This window comes from Pleurodeles waltl, chromosome 4_2, assembly GCF_031143425.1.
Source record: "Pleurodeles waltl isolate 20211129_DDA chromosome 4_2, aPleWal1.hap1.20221129, whole genome shotgun sequence".
NCBI classification, from domain to species: domain Eukaryota; kingdom Metazoa; phylum Chordata; class Amphibia; order Caudata; family Salamandridae; genus Pleurodeles; species Pleurodeles waltl.
Window position 1 is genome coordinate 446,959,066 of NC_090443.1, and position 19,714 is coordinate 446,978,779.

The 19,714-nt window shown below is 46.4% G+C and overlaps 1 protein-coding gene across 5 annotated transcripts in view; it reads left to right on the forward strand.

Annotated features, from left to right (window-relative positions):
* GMIP (GEM interacting protein) overlaps positions 1-19,714 on the forward strand; it is a 273,982-nt gene that overhangs the window by 241,552 nt on the left and 12,716 nt on the right. For all 5 annotated transcript variants that reach the window (XM_069231744.1, XM_069231745.1, XM_069231746.1 and 2 more), the window contains one exon: positions 1,490-1,701. In XM_069231744.1, the coding sequence (XP_069087845.1) occupies positions 1,490-1,701 (212 nt within the window). The remainder of the gene's footprint in view (positions 1-1,489; positions 1,702-19,714) is intronic.

Consider the following 19,714-nt stretch of genomic DNA (forward strand, 5'->3'; position numbering starts at 1 on the left):
AAATTAACAGATATACAGTTTTACTTATAAAACTATACTCCACATAAACGATAATGTGTGGAAATCGAGTTTCAGTGAATATTTCTCATGTATGCATCACCAAGTAAAGTGTCTCGATTTACTTTTTCGCTATTAAAATCTTTGGTTCCATCACACTTCAAAATTACAACAAATGTGCTTCATTTTTGCTTTCCTTACTGCAGAATATGTACAGTTAATTTACATATATTTATATTTTGTTGCGTTACAAAGAAATGACATCCTACAACCTTTCCTTTCACACTTCCTGTACCCCAGCAAGATGGTCAGAGTTCATTTTAATTTATGTTCCTCTGACTGCAGTGAGAAGAGTTTGTAGACACCAATCCACGTGTTAAAAAACATAAGCATCTATTTGTCAGAAGCAATAGCCTGACATTTGACCTGTCTATGAAGATCAATACAGAATTTAACAGCATCTTTATTACTTGGACATTTGTCAGCCACCAAAAATTGGTTTGTGACTGAGAGTAAGGGACAGAGCCTGGTCTCTCTCCTCCCAGAAGTACTTTTTACAAGGTTCAATTTGGCAATGGTGTTGCAATTCTGGCACATTCCAAAGATTAATGCAAAGATGGAAGTCTGCAGTCCCTTGCGAGCCTCCAACACTGCATATGCAGCAGCTCACAAGATTCACAGAACAAATGTTATTTGGTGAAGATTAACGAGGCAGGGTTTCTGTAAATCCTTCTAAACAGTCCTTATGTACTGTAGTCCCTTCAGCTCAGATAGTACATTCAGCGCATTGCCCAAAAGTTGCCAGGCTGCTTCACAAATGCTGTAAAACACAGCAGTGTACGTCACCCCAGCCACTTAGTACCTCTAGCACAGTGGTTTCCAAGTTGTGGTCCGCAAAGCCTCCTCAGGGGGTCCTCCACTGCTCAGAAAATTAAATAATATTAACAGATTAATAAAGTGTATATAAAAAAGTTGCTAAATGTACAAATTAAAGTTTTAAAGGATAATGTAAAGGTTTTTGAAATCGAGGGCTAAAAACTAGATTAGTATGCCCAGATTGATTTGTGGGAGCATTGCAGGTGCATCAAACAGAATACAGTAGACAATTTGTGGCTTCACTTAAATTTAGAAAAGCTCCAACCTTTCAATTAAAATGAAAATGTTATTATTGTATTTATATTTGTTTACAGATTAAACAAAATGTGTTATTGCTTATGTATGTATTTGATGAATGCTTTTGTATTTTTTGTGTATTGTTTTGCATTTCAAAACATGAATAATGTTTAGGCTGGGGTCCCCGGCTTTCAGTAATGACCCAGTAGGGTGTCCCTTGATTACAATAATGATTCAGTAGGAGTCCCCGGATTCCAATAATGATAAAGTGGGGGAGGGGGGGGTCAAAAAGTTGGGAACCACTGCTCTAGCACAACTGTTTTAAATAGGAAGTTCTTCTGGTCTAAAAAACTATTTTGTGTATTGTTTACTGTTTCAGCTTCCAGAGTCTGTTGTTCCATATAAACTGTATGATGAATTTATGGCCTTCGCAAAGGACATTCAGAGAATAGGGGATGGAGCCCAAGTTGATGGAGAGGGAGGAGAATCCAGGTTACGGCAGGATACCTTTCAACAAATGCGTGATATACTCTGCCGGTTACCGGCCACCAATTACAATACCCTCCGACACCTCATTGCACATCTCTACAGGTATGCAAAGCTTCAGATATAAATGACCATTGTAGTATTAAACATAATTGCATTTACTATGAATGGATAATGTAAGCGGGAGCAAATCAAATAACCAAATACAAATATGCAGTAACCCCAAAAAAATTGCTAGGTTAGCTCTTTCTTTTCTCAATATATTGGATCGTATTTTGGTGAGCCGAATCCAGATTGGGGCTGTTGCCAGTGGAGTTGATCATCAGTAATGGCGAAGATCTTTGTGTTGCAGACAAAGTCCAGCCATTGAGTCTTCATCACTGGGGCCACCTGTCAGTAGTGCTGGGGTCTCTGATTGACAGAGTTCATATGAAGATTGGAAACAGAGTTGCTCAAACCCACACGGACATTAGAAATGAGTAATGCCATGGGTCATTGGTAAAAAAAGATTCACTTAGTCTATGTCAGAAGAGTTACTGGGTAGCACTGGTGGAGATCTTTGTTTGGCACCCATAATGTGGCTGCTGCTAGTAGAACTGTTCATTGTTTGTGGAGATCTTTGCTTGGTCTGTGAAGCTTAGTTTAACCATGGTTTTCAAAGGATCCTTTGCAACAGGGCTCTTTGGCTGTTCTAGAGAAATCGCTTTCTGGGATATGTTCTAATGAACATGTCACTTACCTTTCTGTCGGGTAAGAAATAGCTTTCTGGTTTATGGTCTAATGAACAAGTTACGTACCTCTCTAGCGGATACTCTATCTCACTGGAGATTCCTCACTTTGTGAATTTCCCCAGGCGGCAGACTGAATCAGGAAAATGCAAAAGCAGTGCTCCTGCATGCCAGTCGATGGCTCTGTCAAACTTCACATCCATGTCCTTCTGCTCCAGAAGTGATGGAGCTGCTTATAAGCGCTCACCCATGCGCCCTGATGTCAGTTTGTTTCATGTACCCTTCTGTACCATCAGACGCGAAGCCTATCAGTGAATTGAACAAACCAGTGTGCCGATTACTAGACTGGGATCCTTTTAGATGGAAGAAACAATACAACAGAACGTGGAGATGCGAGGGCTTTGAGGAATCCGCAGTTAGCTAGAGTATCAACCGGCAAGAGCATTACCAAAGGTAAGTAACTTGTTCTCTTCTGATATATACTTCTGACTGCAGATTCCACACCATGTTATAGATACTAAAGCAGTACCACCTACTGTCTTTGGTCTGTAAAATGGTTCAGACTAAAAATTCAGCAGGGCCATGCAGGCAAAAGGCCCATCTCAAAAGACCTGAGTGTCAAGCCAGTAGTGCTGTGTTAATGTGTGCACTGATGCCTGATAGATATCCAAGAACCCAGCAGTAGCTGCTCTGACTTTGGTGGAGGAGGCCTTAGGCCTTCTGGAGGCTGCTTGTTAACCAGTGTGTAGCAGATCGTAATACCGAGGACTATTCATCAAAAGATGGTCCATTTCCGCACCGCCTTGCCCTTCTTTGCTGCAGAGAATCCCACAACTAGCCGATATTCCACCCAGTGTTCTTTGGTGCAATCGATGTAAACAGGAGTGCTCTCTTGGGGTCCAAACAATGGGGTCCCTCTTCCTCTTTCGAAAGAGGAGGCAGAGCAAAGAAGGTTGGAAGTGTGATGGCTTGTCCAACATGAAAAGGCATCATCACCTGTGGTAGAAACACAGCTCATGTTCATAACACCAGTTTTTCAAATGGGCCTGAAGTTCACTCACCAGGCAGGCGGCTATGATCGCCACATGGAAGATCGTTTTTAGAGTAAGCGCAATGGCCAATTATGCATTGGTTTTGAAAGGGGTACACATCAGAAAGGTGAATACTGATGTCCCTCTGTGGCATAACAAAGCGTGTTGGTGGAAACATATGTTGCAAATCTTTCAGAAAATACATCTCAACCAGTGATTTGAACAATGACAGTTGGTCCAGCAAATTTAAAAAGGTTGAAAGAGCTGACAGTTGACTTAACTGTAACCAGACCAAGGCGTTGCTGGGCTAAAACCGAAGCAACCAACAAAACGTCCAACAGTTTTGCTTGAATAGTCCAAATGCAGAGGACCACATCATGCTACAAACTTGTTCCAGGGCACTGCCTATACAGACTTTGTGGAAGGACTCCTGGCTGCCAGGATGACATCAACAACCTCAAGAGGGCGATCAAAAGAACTCAACTTCTGCTTGCTGCTCAATCTCCACATATGCAGGTGCAGATTGTGCAGGATTGAGTGCAAGTCTCTGCGCTGCTGCTGTGACAGGAGATCAACCTAAAGTGGAAGTCTGATCGGAGGGCAGATGCTCAGGCACCGGTGTGCAGATGCTCAGGCACAGGTGTTCAGGGTAGCACACTCTCCTGACTTACTCTAGTCACTAGGATGACTTGGGGCCAGTGTACAAGAGCTCCATGCCCTACTGTAGGTGGAATGCGTCTCAGAAAGATCCTTCTTGGGAGGTCTAGCATGCAAAAATGCTGACATTGTGCATTCTCAGCAGTGGCAAACAGATTTAACCAGGGTTTTCCCTACTGTCCTCCCTTCTGATGCAACTGCCATTTGTAATGCGCTAGGCATCGCAGACTGAGTTTATCTACTCTGTCTTTTAAAGATTGCACCAGGTGGTGGACCACCAAGAAAATCCATGGATGATCTAACCAGCTCCAGAGGCATAGAACCTCCCGGCACAAGACACTGGACTCCAACGCAACCTGCTTGTTGCAATACCACGATGGTGGTGTTGTACATGAGAACCTGCATCAGCCTCCATTTAACGCAAAGCTAATCGCCTGCAATTCCAACAAGTTAATGTGGAGAAGTCCTCTTATCTCCACCTCTCCCAGGTGACCACCCAACCCAGTAGTGACACATCCATCACCACCATCAACTCTAGGTGGGGCAAGAAGGGTGGTCTGCTGGTTTTCCAACTGTGGTTGAGAAGCCACCACTGAAGACACTTAGATGGAATCTAACAGGTTCCCCTGGTGCTAAGTCCACTGAAACATCAGGTTGCTCTGCAAAGCCTGCATATGCCATCTGGCATGATCAGCGAGCAGGATGCAGGAGGCTAGGAGGCTAAGAGGCTTCAGAGCCAATCTCACCGAGAACCATAAAAGAGGCCGAAACATCAGGATCATAGCCTATATGTCCAAGACCCATTGATCCAGAGAAAGGATAAAAAATGCACCGTATCCATGATGGCTCTGATGAAAGGGAGCCTCTGCGAAAGAGTCATGTGTGACTTCAGCAAGTTAATCGAGAGCCCCAGTGACGTCAAGGGGTTTGGTGTCGTCTGGAGGTGGTCAACGACTGACTGTGGCAAGCTTGTTTTCAACAGCCACTCACTGAGGTAGGCGAAGACTGGTTCTCCCGAACTCTGCATATACGCAGCAACCACGGTCATCACCTTTTGCGAACACCCAAGGGGTACTGCAGAGGCCAAAAGGGAGCATGGCAAACAGAAAATGCTTGGGTTCCACCCTGAACCACAGCTAGAGCCTTTGGGCCTAGAGGACAGGAATATGAAAAAAAAATAATTTTGCCAGCCTAACGTCATCATCCAGTCTCTGGAGTCCAGGGCAAAAAGAAAATGGGATGGGGTGCACATCCTGAATTTCTCTTTGGCGGGAAGGCGTTGTGAAGGCAAAGATCCAAGATGCGGCAGAAACCTTTATGCTTCTTTGTCACAAGAAGGTAATATCTCTGTGGCTACTTTGGCCAAAAGAGCCTGAACTCCCTTGCATAAGACTGGCAGGTGATCATCTGACAGGTGGTCTGCTGTATGTGGCAAGTGAGGTGGGTCAATAAAGGAATGGCAAGGCATAACCAAGTTGGACACTCTGCATGACCAATCTGTCAGATGTGATCTTTTGCCACCCCTGTAGGAAGAAGAAGTAACCGTTGACGCCCTGTTTGGTACAGACTAAATCTAGCCACAGATACCTTATCTTAGAATTATCCCCAGGCGTCAGACAGGATCCGGAGAATTTTTGTGAGCAATACCTCTGCGCACCAAAAGGTTCGTCATTCGGCTCTGCATGGTGTCATCATCCGTACTGGAAGTGGCATTCACTGTACCTATATAGGTGCCACCCAGGCTCGCTGATATCAGTTTCTTTTCATGACTTTCCATGCCAGAAGTGCAGAGCCAGGAACAAAGACTGCTGGTGTGGTAAACTAGGGCCCAAAAAAGGAAGAATCCTGCCCCTAGAAATCCGTTTGCAGAGCGAGGAGGATGGATGGGTCAGTAAGGAATCTGCAACTAGATATTGTCTCTACCAGATAAAGCGTTACCAAAGGTATATAACTTGTTCATATGATAGATACTTCTAGTTGCAGTCTCCTTACCTAAGAATTTATACCCAAGCAATACCTCCCTGGGTCTGGGTACCAATTTCACATGTGGAGGTCCTGCAGGACCAAATGGGTGAAGTGCCCATCCCGGTGGACCAGACTGTCCAGGCAGTAGTGCTTTGGGGACGTATAAAAAGAAGTCCACGTTGTTACCTGGCAGATGTTCAGGAGCGGAAGAACAAGTTACTTACCTTCGGTAATGCCTTATCTGGTAGAGACAATATCTAGCCGCAGATTCCTTAACTTTGAATTCTCCCCAGACATCAGACTGGATCTGGAAGATTTTTCATGAGTACCCAAGCACTCCGTTTGGTGTCGTCCGTGCCAGAAGTGACATTGCTCCACCTATCGAGGCGCCACGTTGGTGCACTGACATCAGTTACTTTTCACGATTTTCCACGCCAGAAACACAGAGCCATGAAAAGTACTGACACTGGTGTGTCCAAACTAGGGCCCTGAAAGGCATCACCACTCACCCTAGAAATTGGTCCACAGAGCGGGGAGGATTGGTGAGTCAATAAGGAATCTGCATCTAGATATTGTCTCTACTAAATAAGGTGTAACAGAAGGTAAGGAACTTGTTCATTTGATAGAGACGTTTCGCCACAGATTCCTTACCTTTGAATGGATACCCAAGCAATACCATCCCCGGTGCGGGGTCTGCGGACCAATATCACACAAGGAAATCCTGCAGAACCAAACAGGCAAAATGCCCATCCCTACGGACTTGACTGTCCAGGCAGAAGTGCTTGGTAAACATGTGCAGGGAAGCCTACGTTGCTGCCTGGCAGATGTCAAGGACTGGGACTCCACGTGCTAACGAAGTGGTTACAGCTCTAGCACTGGTGGAATGAGCCCATAAGCCTTCAGGAGGCTGATTTTTTGCAGGTACGCAGCAGATCTTGATACAGAGAAATGGTCTGTTTCTGTATTGCCCAACCTTTCTTTGCTCCAACATACCCCACTAAGATTAGGTTGTTTATCTGGAACGCCTTTGTTCAATCAAGACAGAACAACTCTTTTTGTGTCCAGATGGTGAAGTCGCTCTACTTCCTTAGAGGGATGTGGAGGAGCGCAAAAGGTAAGCAAGGTGATAGAATGAAATGGTATTATCACTTTCCCCAGAAAAGAGGCCTTAGTGCAGAGCACCAGTTTGTCTGAATAAACTAAGATGAATGGAAGCTTGTAGACAGGGCCTGCAGCTCGCACGCCCTCTGGGCAGATGTGATGGCCACAAGGAAGGCTGCTTTAATCGTGAGCAGCTGAGGGCACAATAGTAGAGAGGCTCAAAAGGAGCACACATCAAGAAAACGCCGGAAGCACTGGCGTCAGGACTGGCACCGGGGAAGGTCGCAGTGGCACAACCGGCGCCAGTCCAGATCCATGATCGGATCAATGGGGGCACGTCGTAGCGGCCAGTGTGGAACCAGCTGGGGCCACCTCCCACCACTCAAAAATGGGCCACATGGCCTCGTAAAATTCTTTCATTTGAGCGGGCCGTTCAAGCTCTTGGAAAGAAAGCAAAGTCATTGATAGGCCTACATGAAATGGTGTGACCACTTTTGGGAGTAAGGAGCCCGTAGCACCTATTTTTCAATGTGGATGGAAAAGTATGGAGGCTTAGATGATAAAGCCTGAAGCTCACTCACTCTTCTGGCAGATGTGATGGCCATGAGGAATGCTGTTTTAATCAGAAGTGGCCTGAGAGGACACTTATGGGGGATCAAAAGGAGCATACATTCAAAAAGTTAGAATATGATATTAAGGTCCTACTAAAGCGTGTTAAATGGTGAAGAAAGAAAAAGATGATTAAGACATTTTAGAAACCTATGTACAGTAGTGGACTTCAAGAGGGAAGGCTGGTCAAGCAGTCACAAAAAACTGAGATAGCAGAAAGATAGGCTTTAACAGTGCCCAGAGTAGAGCGTTGCTGGGCAACACAGAGACTGAAAAGCAGACCTTGAGAAAGAGTGTCAGAAAGGGGATCAGTATCTTTTTCTGCACACCATTCCACATTTTATTCCACATGGCCGGTGCATACCGTCTTTGTGGAGTGACGGCTAGCTAACAAGATGACATCAGAAACTTCAGGAGGAAGGTTGAAAGCTACCAAACATAGGAAGGCCCTTGGAAAAAACAGATAACAGACAGACAGGACCACGGAACAAAACTACAAGAGCAATCAAAACTGCCAACACCCCATTATGATATTGGTGTGACTCAATTATTATAATATACTCTTGAGCCTAAATATATACAATAAACACATGTTTTTTCCATACACTTTAAAAAACTATTTTTATAGTATAACATTCATTTTTTCCACATGTAAATATATGTCTATATCCAAAGATTTATGTATTACAACTTTGTTAACCTTATAAATCAAACTATATGAAACAAATATATAAATCTTCACAAACCCACCTCGACATTCCACTCAGACTACAACATTACATTCACACTTGTATGTGTGCCAGTCATACCTCATTCATTCATTCTCTTTCAAACTGAAACACATTAAAAAACATATACCATGTGGAACTAGATCATATCATAGAATGCAGGGTATTTTAACACATACAATTCCTAATGCAATACAATGAAATTAATTATATAGAATCACAATTTGCCAGTAAATTATACAACATAGTGATTGACTTGCCCATGTATTTATCATTACAATTATTGTGTGTTTTTCTAGTTCGTATTCAGGATGAAGTTGTGCCGACGCGTGTCGGTGTCCGACTATCATGCAGTGCTGCCTACTTCAGGGCGCTACGAAACCAAAACTAACACAACTTAGGAATGAGGGAAGAAGGGGGTCGTCCACAGTTACTTTAAAATATATGAAAATAGGAAGGGCTCAAGTTATAAACAATAACTCATTCAACCAACATGTGTATTCCGACCAACAACACCCTGAGAAGGCAAACACCCAACTTACCACAGTCACAACAAGCCGGGTTCCTTTCCTGGAACTCTCCAGGAGTCACATGTAAGTTTCCAATGCCAGAGGAGTTATCAATCAATAGAGTAGAATACTGTTTATTTACAAAATCATCTGTAGGAAAGTGCCTCATTTGACAAGGTCACCCCCCACTTTTTGCCTGGTTACTGGTGCAATTTTGACTGAAAGTGCACTGGGTCCCTCATAAACAGGACTCCAGTGCCAGATCTTTCCCTAAAACTGCAAAGTCGTTTTCCCCATTTGGCAAGACATTTAGCTACCACTATAAGTCCCTAGTAAATGATACCCCTGGTACCTAGGGCAGGGGGTACTAAAGGAAGGCTCACGAGAGCTGCAGCATGAATTGTGCCACCCTGAGGGATACCCTCACTAAGTAAACACAGTTCTGCTTTCGCAGACGACTTGTCTTGGTACAAAACTAAAATGGAGACATGACACGGCACACAGCCTGTGTACCCTGTCTCCGTTACACTGCATGCAATATTCACAAGTCGCCCTTCTAGCAGGCCTTCCAGCCCCAAAGGGAGGGTGCATTATATTACATGTAATGGCATACCTGCATGAGCAGATATGCCCCTGCTATGTCTTTGGCGATTCTCAGACATAGTAAGTGAACAGTGAAGCCATTTTAAGTACATGTGCTGGTCACTACAAATTCCCTCGCTGCATGATGGCTTCACTGTCAATAGGATGTTTGGTATCAAACATCTCATATTAATAAACCCTCACTGAATCCATTGATGGATTTATTAATACATGCACTCAGAGGGCACCTTAGATGTGCCCCCTGAAAAACCTGCCAACTTCTAACATGGGCACTGACTGGTCAAAACCAGTACAGCCACCTTAAGACAGAGTTCTGGCCCCCTGAGGCGAGAGCCAATACTCTTGCGGGCTCAGAACAAAGGCCTGCTCTGGGCAGAGGTGTGACCTCTTCTTACAGGCAGCATGGACGTTCCAGGGAGGGGAGTTTCAAAGGACTTGCTGCCTTTGAAATGCCACCCAGGCCTCTCCAAATAGTGGAGGAGGTCGAACCCCAGTACCTGGCCCCACTTTTGCACCACGACTGGCGGGAAAAGGAGGTAAATTAGAAAGAGTTCCCACCTCATCAGTCCCACCCCTAGGGTGGACGAGCTGAAGTGGGCACAACTTTTTAAATTCCTCCACCTTTCATGGAAGGAAATAAGCCAATAGGGTTAGGTCTATGCCACTTCCCAAAGGAAGTGGTCGTAGCAAGGGTGTAGTCACCCTAAAAGTGTGTACCTATTGGCTACCACTTGGAACTCCCAGTAATGCCCCAAATTCAGTATTTAGCTGGCACCCCTGAGCCCTAGAATCATATTCCTGCAACCTAAAAGGAGCAGGACACATCGCCAGCAGAGAAGACTGAGAACACCAACTGACTTGGCACCTGCCCTACCAGCCTGTCTGCAGCCTTCAAGGAAACCTGCACCTAAAAGATAACAGCCCTGCAGCCCAGCGACCTCCAAAGCTTTAGGAGGGTTGACAAGAACTCCCATGGACAGCAGACATGTCCAGAAGAAACCATAGTTAAAGAACAGGAAGCCTACCTGAAGAACCGCAAAACCTGACACCAGAAGTGACCAGTGCATCCAATGCCCCTGGCCCGAATCCAAGTGGGCCACCCATCCAGTGAAGGTTCCATGGCACTTCTGACCAAGAGTCCACGTGAGCTGACCCTTGCCGGACATCCCAGTGATACCTGCAGCCTAAATCTGAGGACTTTCCCTGACCTGCCTGGTAAGCTGTCTCTGACGTCAAACAAGCCTCCACCCGGAGCCCCTGGGCTATGGGGAGCTGAACCGTCAGTGTCCCTACGACCCCTGACATCTCAACTTACCAGGGCAACTGTGGGTTGACCTCTCCTGGCCAGCACCTGCAGGCCGTTTCTGAAAGTCATCACCTCCACTGAATAACATTGAGTGCCCGACGCTGTGTTGCCACTCAGCACCTGGCCCCCCCATGCAGTAGTGGGTGTAAGCTTGGTGCTGCCTTGTGGCCCCCCCCCAGTGCTTGCCTCAAACCCCAGAGACCAACCTCTGACAGCTTGTTCCTACCTGTGAGTAGGTCAACTTTCCACCCAGTCTCCATTGATTAACATTAGGCACCGACTCCAACTTTGACCTCTGCACCAAGCCTCCCCCGGGCCGCTGTGGGTGCAACCCTGGTACCTTGCCCAGTGCTAGCCTGAAGCCCCGAAGACTGGGTCTGTACGTAGTGTACTTGCCTGTGAAACTGCATCCTTGTTTCCCCCCTATAGGTTAACATTGATGACTGAAAATTGCACATAAGTGTTGAATTTTGAAACAGCAAAGTATTTTTTATCTGAAAACTGCTTAAATTATAATGAAGTTCTTTGGTTTAGAGCATATATAAAAGCAACTGTTATTTTTCTAAATTAGTCCTGGAGTTATTCTTTGAGTGTGTCTCTCATTTATTGCCTCTTTGAGTACAACAATTGCTTAACATGACTCCTTGATAAGCCTGACTGCTCGGCCACACTACCACAAAAAGAGCACTAGTCCTTTCTATTTCTGCCTCTCCAAACCTTTGGGGGATCCACTGGACTCTCTGCATAGTGTACTTCATTTTAGTGCAGTATATAGAGAGCCATCTTCCTACACACACCATATAAAACAACGAAATGGACACAAGTGTGAACATACAAACAAGACTGTAATAAACACCAGTATTTAAAATGTCATCACTATTGAGTATCCCAAAGGTGAGGCAATGCAACAAACATACCTATCCAGATTTTACGGAGATGTAATGTTAGGAGGGGAAGACTACCCAATCGAGATAGCCTTAAAGGCTGAGCAAGAATCAACTCCAAGCCCAGATGAGCAAGTTACTTACCTTTGGTAACGCCTTATCTGACATCAGTTTCTTTTCACAACTTTCCACCCCAGAAGCGATGAGCCATGAAGAACACTAGCCACTAGTGTGTCAAAACTAAGGCCCTGAAAGGAGAGTCCCTGTCACTAGAAATCAGGTTGCAGAGCGTGGAGGATGGGTGGGTTGGTAAATAATCTACAACTAAAATATGCCTCTACCAAATAAGGCATTACCGAAGGTAAGTAACTTGTTCATCTGATAGAGACTTCTAGTTGCAGATTCCTTACCTTATGAATAGATACCCAAGCAATACCATCCCGGAAGGTAGGTCTGCAAACCAAGACCATACTAGAAAGTCCTGCAGGACCGAATGGACAAAGTACCCATCCCTGTGGACCTTACTGTCCAGGCAGTAGTGGTTAGTACAAGAACGCCCACATTGCCACCGGACAGATGTCAAGGACTGGACCTCCGTGTGCAAATGCAGTGGTCACAGCTGGTGCTCTAGTAGAATGAGCACGCAAACCTTCAGGTGTTTGCTTCATGACCAGTGCATACTTCATTTTAATACAGAGTACGACCCATTGGGAGATGGTCCGCTTCTGCACTGCCCAACCTTTCTTCGCACCCGCCTACCCAAGAAAGAGTTGACCATCCACCTGGAACTCTTTGGAACGATTAAGGTAGAACGCCAATGCTCTTTTTGGGTCCAGGCGGTAGAGACTCTCCTCTTCCTTAGAAGGATGTGGGGATGCGTAAAAAGTAGGCAAGGTGATTGGTTGACCTCCATGAAAGGGCATGACCACTTTTGGCAAAAAAGGAAGCCTTACTGCGAAGCACCACTTTGTCAGGATAGATGCAAAGATAGGGTGGCTTGGATGACAATGCCTGCAACTCACTCACCCTGCGGGCAGATGTAATGGCCACAAGAAAGCCTGAGAGGACAATTGGGGAGCAAAAGGAGCACACATTAGGAATGTCAGAATCAAATTCAAATCCCATTGAGGCATAGTGAATGAGGATGGAGAAAACATAACAGTAAGGCCTAAAAGGAACCTACTTACATTTGGAGACTTAAACAAAGAAGTTGACCAGGCACCTCAGAAACGCAGAGATAGCAGATAAATAACCTTTTAGAGTGCCCATAGCAGAGCTATACTGGGCCAGAGAAAGTATAAACAAGAGAACTTCAGAAAGAGGGGCAGAAAGGGGATCAACAGACTTGTCTGTGCACCAGGCAGCAAATTTCTGCCAACGACAGGTGGATACTGTTTTGGTGGAGGGACACCTGGCTGCCAAGATAACATTACAGACGTTGGACAGAAGGTCAAAAGCAGTCAACTGCCACCGCTCAATCTCCATGCAAGGAGGCAGGTACTGGACAAGTTTGGGGGAGAACTCTCCCCTGCTGATGCAACAGAAGATCCTACTGAAGGGGCAGTCTGATTGGAGGATCGATGGCCATGCTCAATAGCACAGGATACCAGACTCTTGATGCCTAGTCTTGAGCCACAAGGATTACTTGGGTCCAGTCCGTCTTGAGAGCTCTGGGCAGAACTGGTATGAGCTGAAAGGCATATAGGAGGCTGAGTTCCACTGAACTGAGGTCGAGATGAAAAGCGTCGCTGAGCGACTGCCGCCTTGGAAGATCCAACTGCTGACATCATGTGTTCTCTGTGGAGCCAAAGAAATCTAACCAAGGCTCTCCCCACTGGTGAAAGAGATCTTGTGTCACCTCCAGATGGAGATGACATTCGTGATCAACGCAGCATTGTCGGCTAAGCTTGTCCACTCTGATGTTCTGAGAGCCCTCCAGATGTTGAACAATCTGGAAAATGTCCTGATGTTCCAGCCACGTTCAGAGGCACATAGCCTCTTGACAAAGGGTTGACCCCACTCTGCCCTGCAGTTGTGTTGTCTGTGAACACCTGCACTACCTTCCCTTTGAGAGAAATGCTTTCAATGCCCATCTGATCACCTGGAGATCCAACAGGATGATGTGGACTCTGCTGGAGACCGGGCTCCTCTGATCTCCACCTCCCCCTGGTGGTCTCCCCATCTCAGGACTGGCACATCTGCCACCACTCTCAGATCTGGTTGGAGAAGAGAGAGGGATCTGACTCTGGCCTAATCAAATCAAGGTTTGTTAGCCACCACTGCAGATCTCCTGCAGTTCCCTCCAAGATCTGGACCATGCCGGAGATTCCCCTGATGCTGCACCCACTAGAGCTTCAGGTCTCACTGTAGTGCCCCTAAATACCACCTGGCATGTGTCAATAGCAGGATGCAGGAGGCCATGAAGCCCAGCAGCCTCAGAGTCATCCTCACCGAAATCCAGGATAGAGGCTGAAACATCTGTATCAAGGACTGAATATCCTGGACTCACCGCTCGGGAGGATAAGCCCACAACTGTACTGTGTCCAGGACAGCTCCGATAAAAGGGAGCTTCTAAAATAGATTCAGGTGTGACTTTGGAACAATGATAATGAACTTCAGTGAATGCAGGAGGTCCACTGTAGTCTTGAGGTGGGAGACAACAGCCTGGAGCAAGCCTGCCTTTAACAGCCAGTCTTTGAAGTAGGAAAGACTGGCACTCCGGATCTCAGCAGATGAGCTGCAACCACCGCCATCACCTTGGTGAACACATAAGGGGCACTGGTAAGGCCAAAATTGAGCATGGTGGACTGAAAATGCTCTTGGCCTACCATGAAACGCATGTAACGCTTGTGGGCAGGCATGATGGGGATGTGTAAGTATGAGTCCTGCAAGTCCAATGCCACCATTCAATCTCCTGAGTACAGAGCAGACAGGGAGCACCTGAGAGAAAGTCAGGTGTGACTTTGGCATGTTTATTGTGAACCCCAGCAAATGCAGGAGGTCCACTGTAGTCTGGAGGTGGGAGGCGACAGCCTAAGTCGAGCCTGCCTTGAGCAGACAGTTGTTAAGGTAGGGGAAGACTGAAACACCTGACCTGCGCAGATGAGCTGTGACCACTGCTATCACCTTGGTGAACACCCGAGTGGCGCTGGAAAGGCCAAAAGGGGGCACAGTGAACTGAAAGTGCTTGTGGCCCACCATGAACCACAAGTAACAGGTGTGGGCGGGCATGATGAGGATATGAAAATAAGTGTCCTGCAAGTCCAACGCTACCATCTAGTCTCCTCTGGGTCCAGGGCAGTTAAAACCTGAGCCAGAGTGAACATTTTGAACTTTTCCTTCCTAAGAAAGAGATTGAGGGACCGAAGATCTAGGATAGGATGGAGGCCCTTGTCCTTAAGGGCACAAGAAAGTAGTTGGAATAACAACCATGACCTACTTCTGGCACAGGGACCTTCTATATGGCTCCCTTGGCCATAGGGTCGTAACTTCCTCTTTGGGGAAGTGCCAAGTGATACTCTGTCATCTGATCGTAGGACAGTGACATGGACAGAGGGGTAGTCTTGAAGGGGAGGGATTAGCCCATTCGGATTATCTGCAAAACCTAAATGTCTGACCGGATGGACTGCCGGCAGAGCAGGTGATGGCGGAACCTGCCTTCTACTGGTCCCTGGTGGGAAACTGTCAGACTAGGAAGGTTTGGAGGCAGCTGCGCGGGGGGATGGCTCGGAAGGGGGGTGGGGCTAGTGGACTGGCCAGACTGCTGGCTTCCTGATCCACGACGGTGGTTCCCACGTCCATGGCCATGCAAAGGATGGGTAGCATGTGCAGCGAATGGAGGGAAACTAACGTGGTTGGGTGCCACTTCCTTAGCCATAACGGGGTGAAAAGCAGACTGAGATGGATGAGGGGCTGCTGTGAGGCCCAAGGACCTGGCCATAGCACAAGAATCCTTGAAGCGCTCGAGCGTCGAGTCAGCTTTCTCTCCAAAAAGTTGGTTGCCATAAAAGGGCATGTCCCTAAGCTTAGCTTGGACATCCCTCGAAAAGCCAGATGTCCTCAACCAGGCATGGTGCCTAAGGGCCACTATTGATGCAACCGCTCTGCCCAGTGAGTCGGTCCTGTGCAGTCCACCTCAGATCGTAAACTTTGCTGCATCTTTCCCATCAGCAACTGCTTTGGAATGTACAGCCTGGGCCTCCTCCGTGACCTGTGGCAGCACTTGTGCAACCGTATCCCACAGTGTGTGGGAATAAGGGCCCAAAAGGCATGCGGTGTTCATGGACCGCGAGCCAGGCTGGTGGAAGAAAACATCTTCTTCCCAAGTGTGTCTAGCCTCTTGGAGTCCCTATCGAAGGGGTACGGAAGGTAACACGTCCTGGGAAGTAGAGGCTTGGATAACCAAGCTCTCAGGTGTGGAGTGTTGCATTAGGAAACCTAGGTTATATCTGACGTGGAGCCGATCAACGCCATCTAACGGCGCTCAACGGTACTAAAGAAAAATGTCCGGATCCAGACTGATGCCTAGGGAAATTCAAAAGGTAAGGAATCTGCAAATAGAAGTCTCTATCAGATTGGGCCATTCATGGGGCAATGCCCTCTAGTACAAACAAAGAAAAGAGCCCATTAGGCCTATACATGCTCTACAAACAAAGGATAGCAGGAGTATATGATTAGACCAACCTGAGGTACTTAACTAGAGGCAGGGCCTGACATATCGTGATATGTGCTCTGGGTATCCTAGTAAGGGCCTATAATCAACCATTCAAAATTCAATTGATCACAGTCATGGAGAGATGGAGACTTCTATGAGGGTTCACCAGATATTAGGAAACCTTTGAGGTGATATTCAACGATATTGCTGTAACAAAGAAAAAAGTCAGGAAGTCTCTTAAGGGGGACTGAATAAACATACTGTGACAGAGGGTACTGGAAATAGCCATAATCGGGGAGGATATCCAGTAATCATAACAATAATCCAAGAAGGTAAAACGTGCCTCAAGGCAAGTCCATTTCAGTGTCAAAGTTCATACGTGAAAAAGTGATCAAAGCCCCATGTCTACCATAGCAAATGCTAAAAAAGAGACTCCTAAGTCCAGACACAAAGACAATGTAGGCCAAGGGATGAAAACATAATGTTTATACTCACAGTGTTGAATTTAACAATGAAAAGACATGGATGAATGATGAGTAACACATGCCCTCTGGCCCAAGTAATTAAGGATAAAGCCTCAAAACCCAGGAAGCAGTCTGCTCGCGGGCTGAGAAAGAACAAGTAGCAGAGCCCTGTATTCCTAAGGCCAACACAAGAAGCAAGCGCAAGTAGTACATACAAAAAAAAATAGCAGAAAATAATAAAGGTGAATGTAAGGCGGATGTACAGCCTATCCCCGGCCCCTCGTCTGACTAACAACTACAGGAGCGCAACCAGGGAAGACCGTAGATCACACTAGGCAGCCCAAATCACTTTGAGGTTCACAAAAATATCCTCCTGCTTCAATCAAAGTGCCACCATTGCCACTTACCTCAAAAGGAAGATTAGTAGCCGTGTGGGTCAAAAAGTAATGTCCAGCTCAGCACCTCATGTGGTGCGGAGTGGAAGAACGCCTCAGTTTAAACAGCGTGTCTAGAAGTAATTACCAAGGACCAACGTGTAAGTCAGTTGGTTGCAGCCGAAAGGCCGTAGCTGGTGCGTCAGTTTGGGAAGGAAAAATATTCCTAAAAGATAACTTCTCATAAAAATCCATTAATAAGGGTGCCTTCTGAGGGAAAGGAAAGGCGATAACCTGAGTATCAAAAGATATCAAGATGCCTCCTAGGCTCTTGTAAACGCCCTACAGGTTGGAGGAAACAGGGAAGCTTCATTTGGGTGGGCACCAAGTGTGTATTGTTTCAAGTTCCCCAAGTCGCGAAACAGGTCAATACAATCACTAATCAAGAGAGGGGCAGCCAGAGGTCTCGTAGTTTGAAAAAGACACTACAGAAATCATGTGATTTATAGTCCACAATCAGGAGCTACAGGGAGCCAACACCACATATTAAAGACCAATAAGTCGCTGAACAGGCCAATACAATCTCTAATCGAGAGGGGCAACCAGAGGTCTCGTGGTTCAAAAGAGAAAATACAGAAATCATGTGGTCTATAATTTACAAAAAGGAGTTAAGGGTAGCCAACACCACATATTAAAGACCAATTTCCCAAGAGTGTGAACAGAACAGAAAGTTCAGAGCTATCAACTCTCCCCACTCAACCTCCACACAAGAAGCTGGAGACTGGACCGGTTTGTGTGGAGGACCATCCCCTGCAACAGAAGATCCTCCAGAAAGGGCAGCCGGATCAGAGGATTGATGGCCATTCTCAAGAGCTCAGGATACAAGACTCTCCATGCTCCGTCCAGAGCCACAAGGATGACTTGGCCCTGGTCGTTCTTGATCTTCTTGAGAACTCTGGGCATGAGTGCTATTGGGGGAAAGGCATACAGGAGGCCAGAGTTCCACTCGAGATGAAGTGTCTCCGAGCAAGAGCCGCCTTGGAAACTCCAGCATACAAAACTGCTGTCAATGCACATTCTCAGCAGAGGTGAACAGATCTAACCAAGGCTCTCCCCACTGCTGAAAGAGACCTTGTGCCACCTCAAAGTTGAGATGCCGTTTATGATCCGCTAGGCATCTTCAGCTGAGTATGTCCGCTCTGGTGTTCAGAGAGCCCTCCAGGTGTTAAACCACTAGGGAAATGCACTGATATTCCAGCCATGCCCAGAGACGCAGGGTCCAACACCCCATCCCACCCCGTTTGTTGCAGTAGTATGTGACAGTGGTGTTGTCAGTGAAAATCTGCACTAGCCTTCCCTTGATGGAGGGTAGAAAGGCTTTCATTGCCAACCAGATCACTCAGAGTTGCAACAGGTTAATGTGGAGTCCGGATTCCACCGTAGACCTGAGTTCTCTGATGTCCACCTCTCCCAGATGGACACCCCATCCCAGGAGTGACACATATTTCCCTTGTAGGAAGCTGGCTTTATATATAGAGCATTTAAATGAAGTACACGGTGCAAAGAGTCCAGTGGATCCCCAAGTAGTATTGCAGAGGCAAAAGTAGATAGGAATAGCGCTCTATTTGTGATAGTGTGGGTAAGCAGGTCAGCTTATTTGTTGTACCCAGAGAGGCAATAAATGAGAGACAAATGCAAAGAATAAATCTGAGACCAATTTAGAAAAATAACATTTCTTTTTATATATGTTTCTAACCCAAGAACTTTGTAATCAGATAAGTGGATTTACAAGCATAAATACTTTGCAGTTTCAAAAATCAACACAGTGCAATTTTTCAGTTCAGCAATGTTAACTTATAGGAGGAAAACAAAAATGCAGTTTCACAGGTAAGTACACAACTTACAAATCCAGTCTTTGGGGTTTTAGGTCAACACCAGGCTAGGTTCAAATCAGTACCAAGCGTGCACCCACAGCAGCACAGGGGCGGCTGGGTGCAGAGGTCAAATTCGGGGTCGGGTGCCCAATGTTAACCAATTGAGACTGGGGATGAACAAAGATGTGCTGGTCACGGGTGAGTAAAGCGGTGTCAGGAGTCGATCTCCTGGGACTGAGGTAAGCACAGACAGGGGGAAATAAGGCAGCACCAAACTTACACCCTTAGCAGCACCAGGGTGCACCAGTTGCAGAGTGTCAATACAGCATCGGACACCCAATGCAAATCAATTGGGGAGATCAGTTTTTGGAAAAATGCTGCAGGCTCGGGTCAGGAGGCTTAAAAAGAAAACCCACAGCTGTCCAGGTACGTTCTGATGCTAGGGGATGTAGGGACACAGATTGTCCAGCACCCCAAGGCCCAGGGGCTCTGGGTGCAGGGGTGTCCTTTGGTGTCGGGAACAGCTTACTGGGTAGGTTATGGTCAGGGGGAGTTTTCGCTTTGAGGCTGCAGGTTTATGAGGCAGAGTCCTGTAGGAGTCAGCCCAAGGTGGACTCATACTCAGAATCAC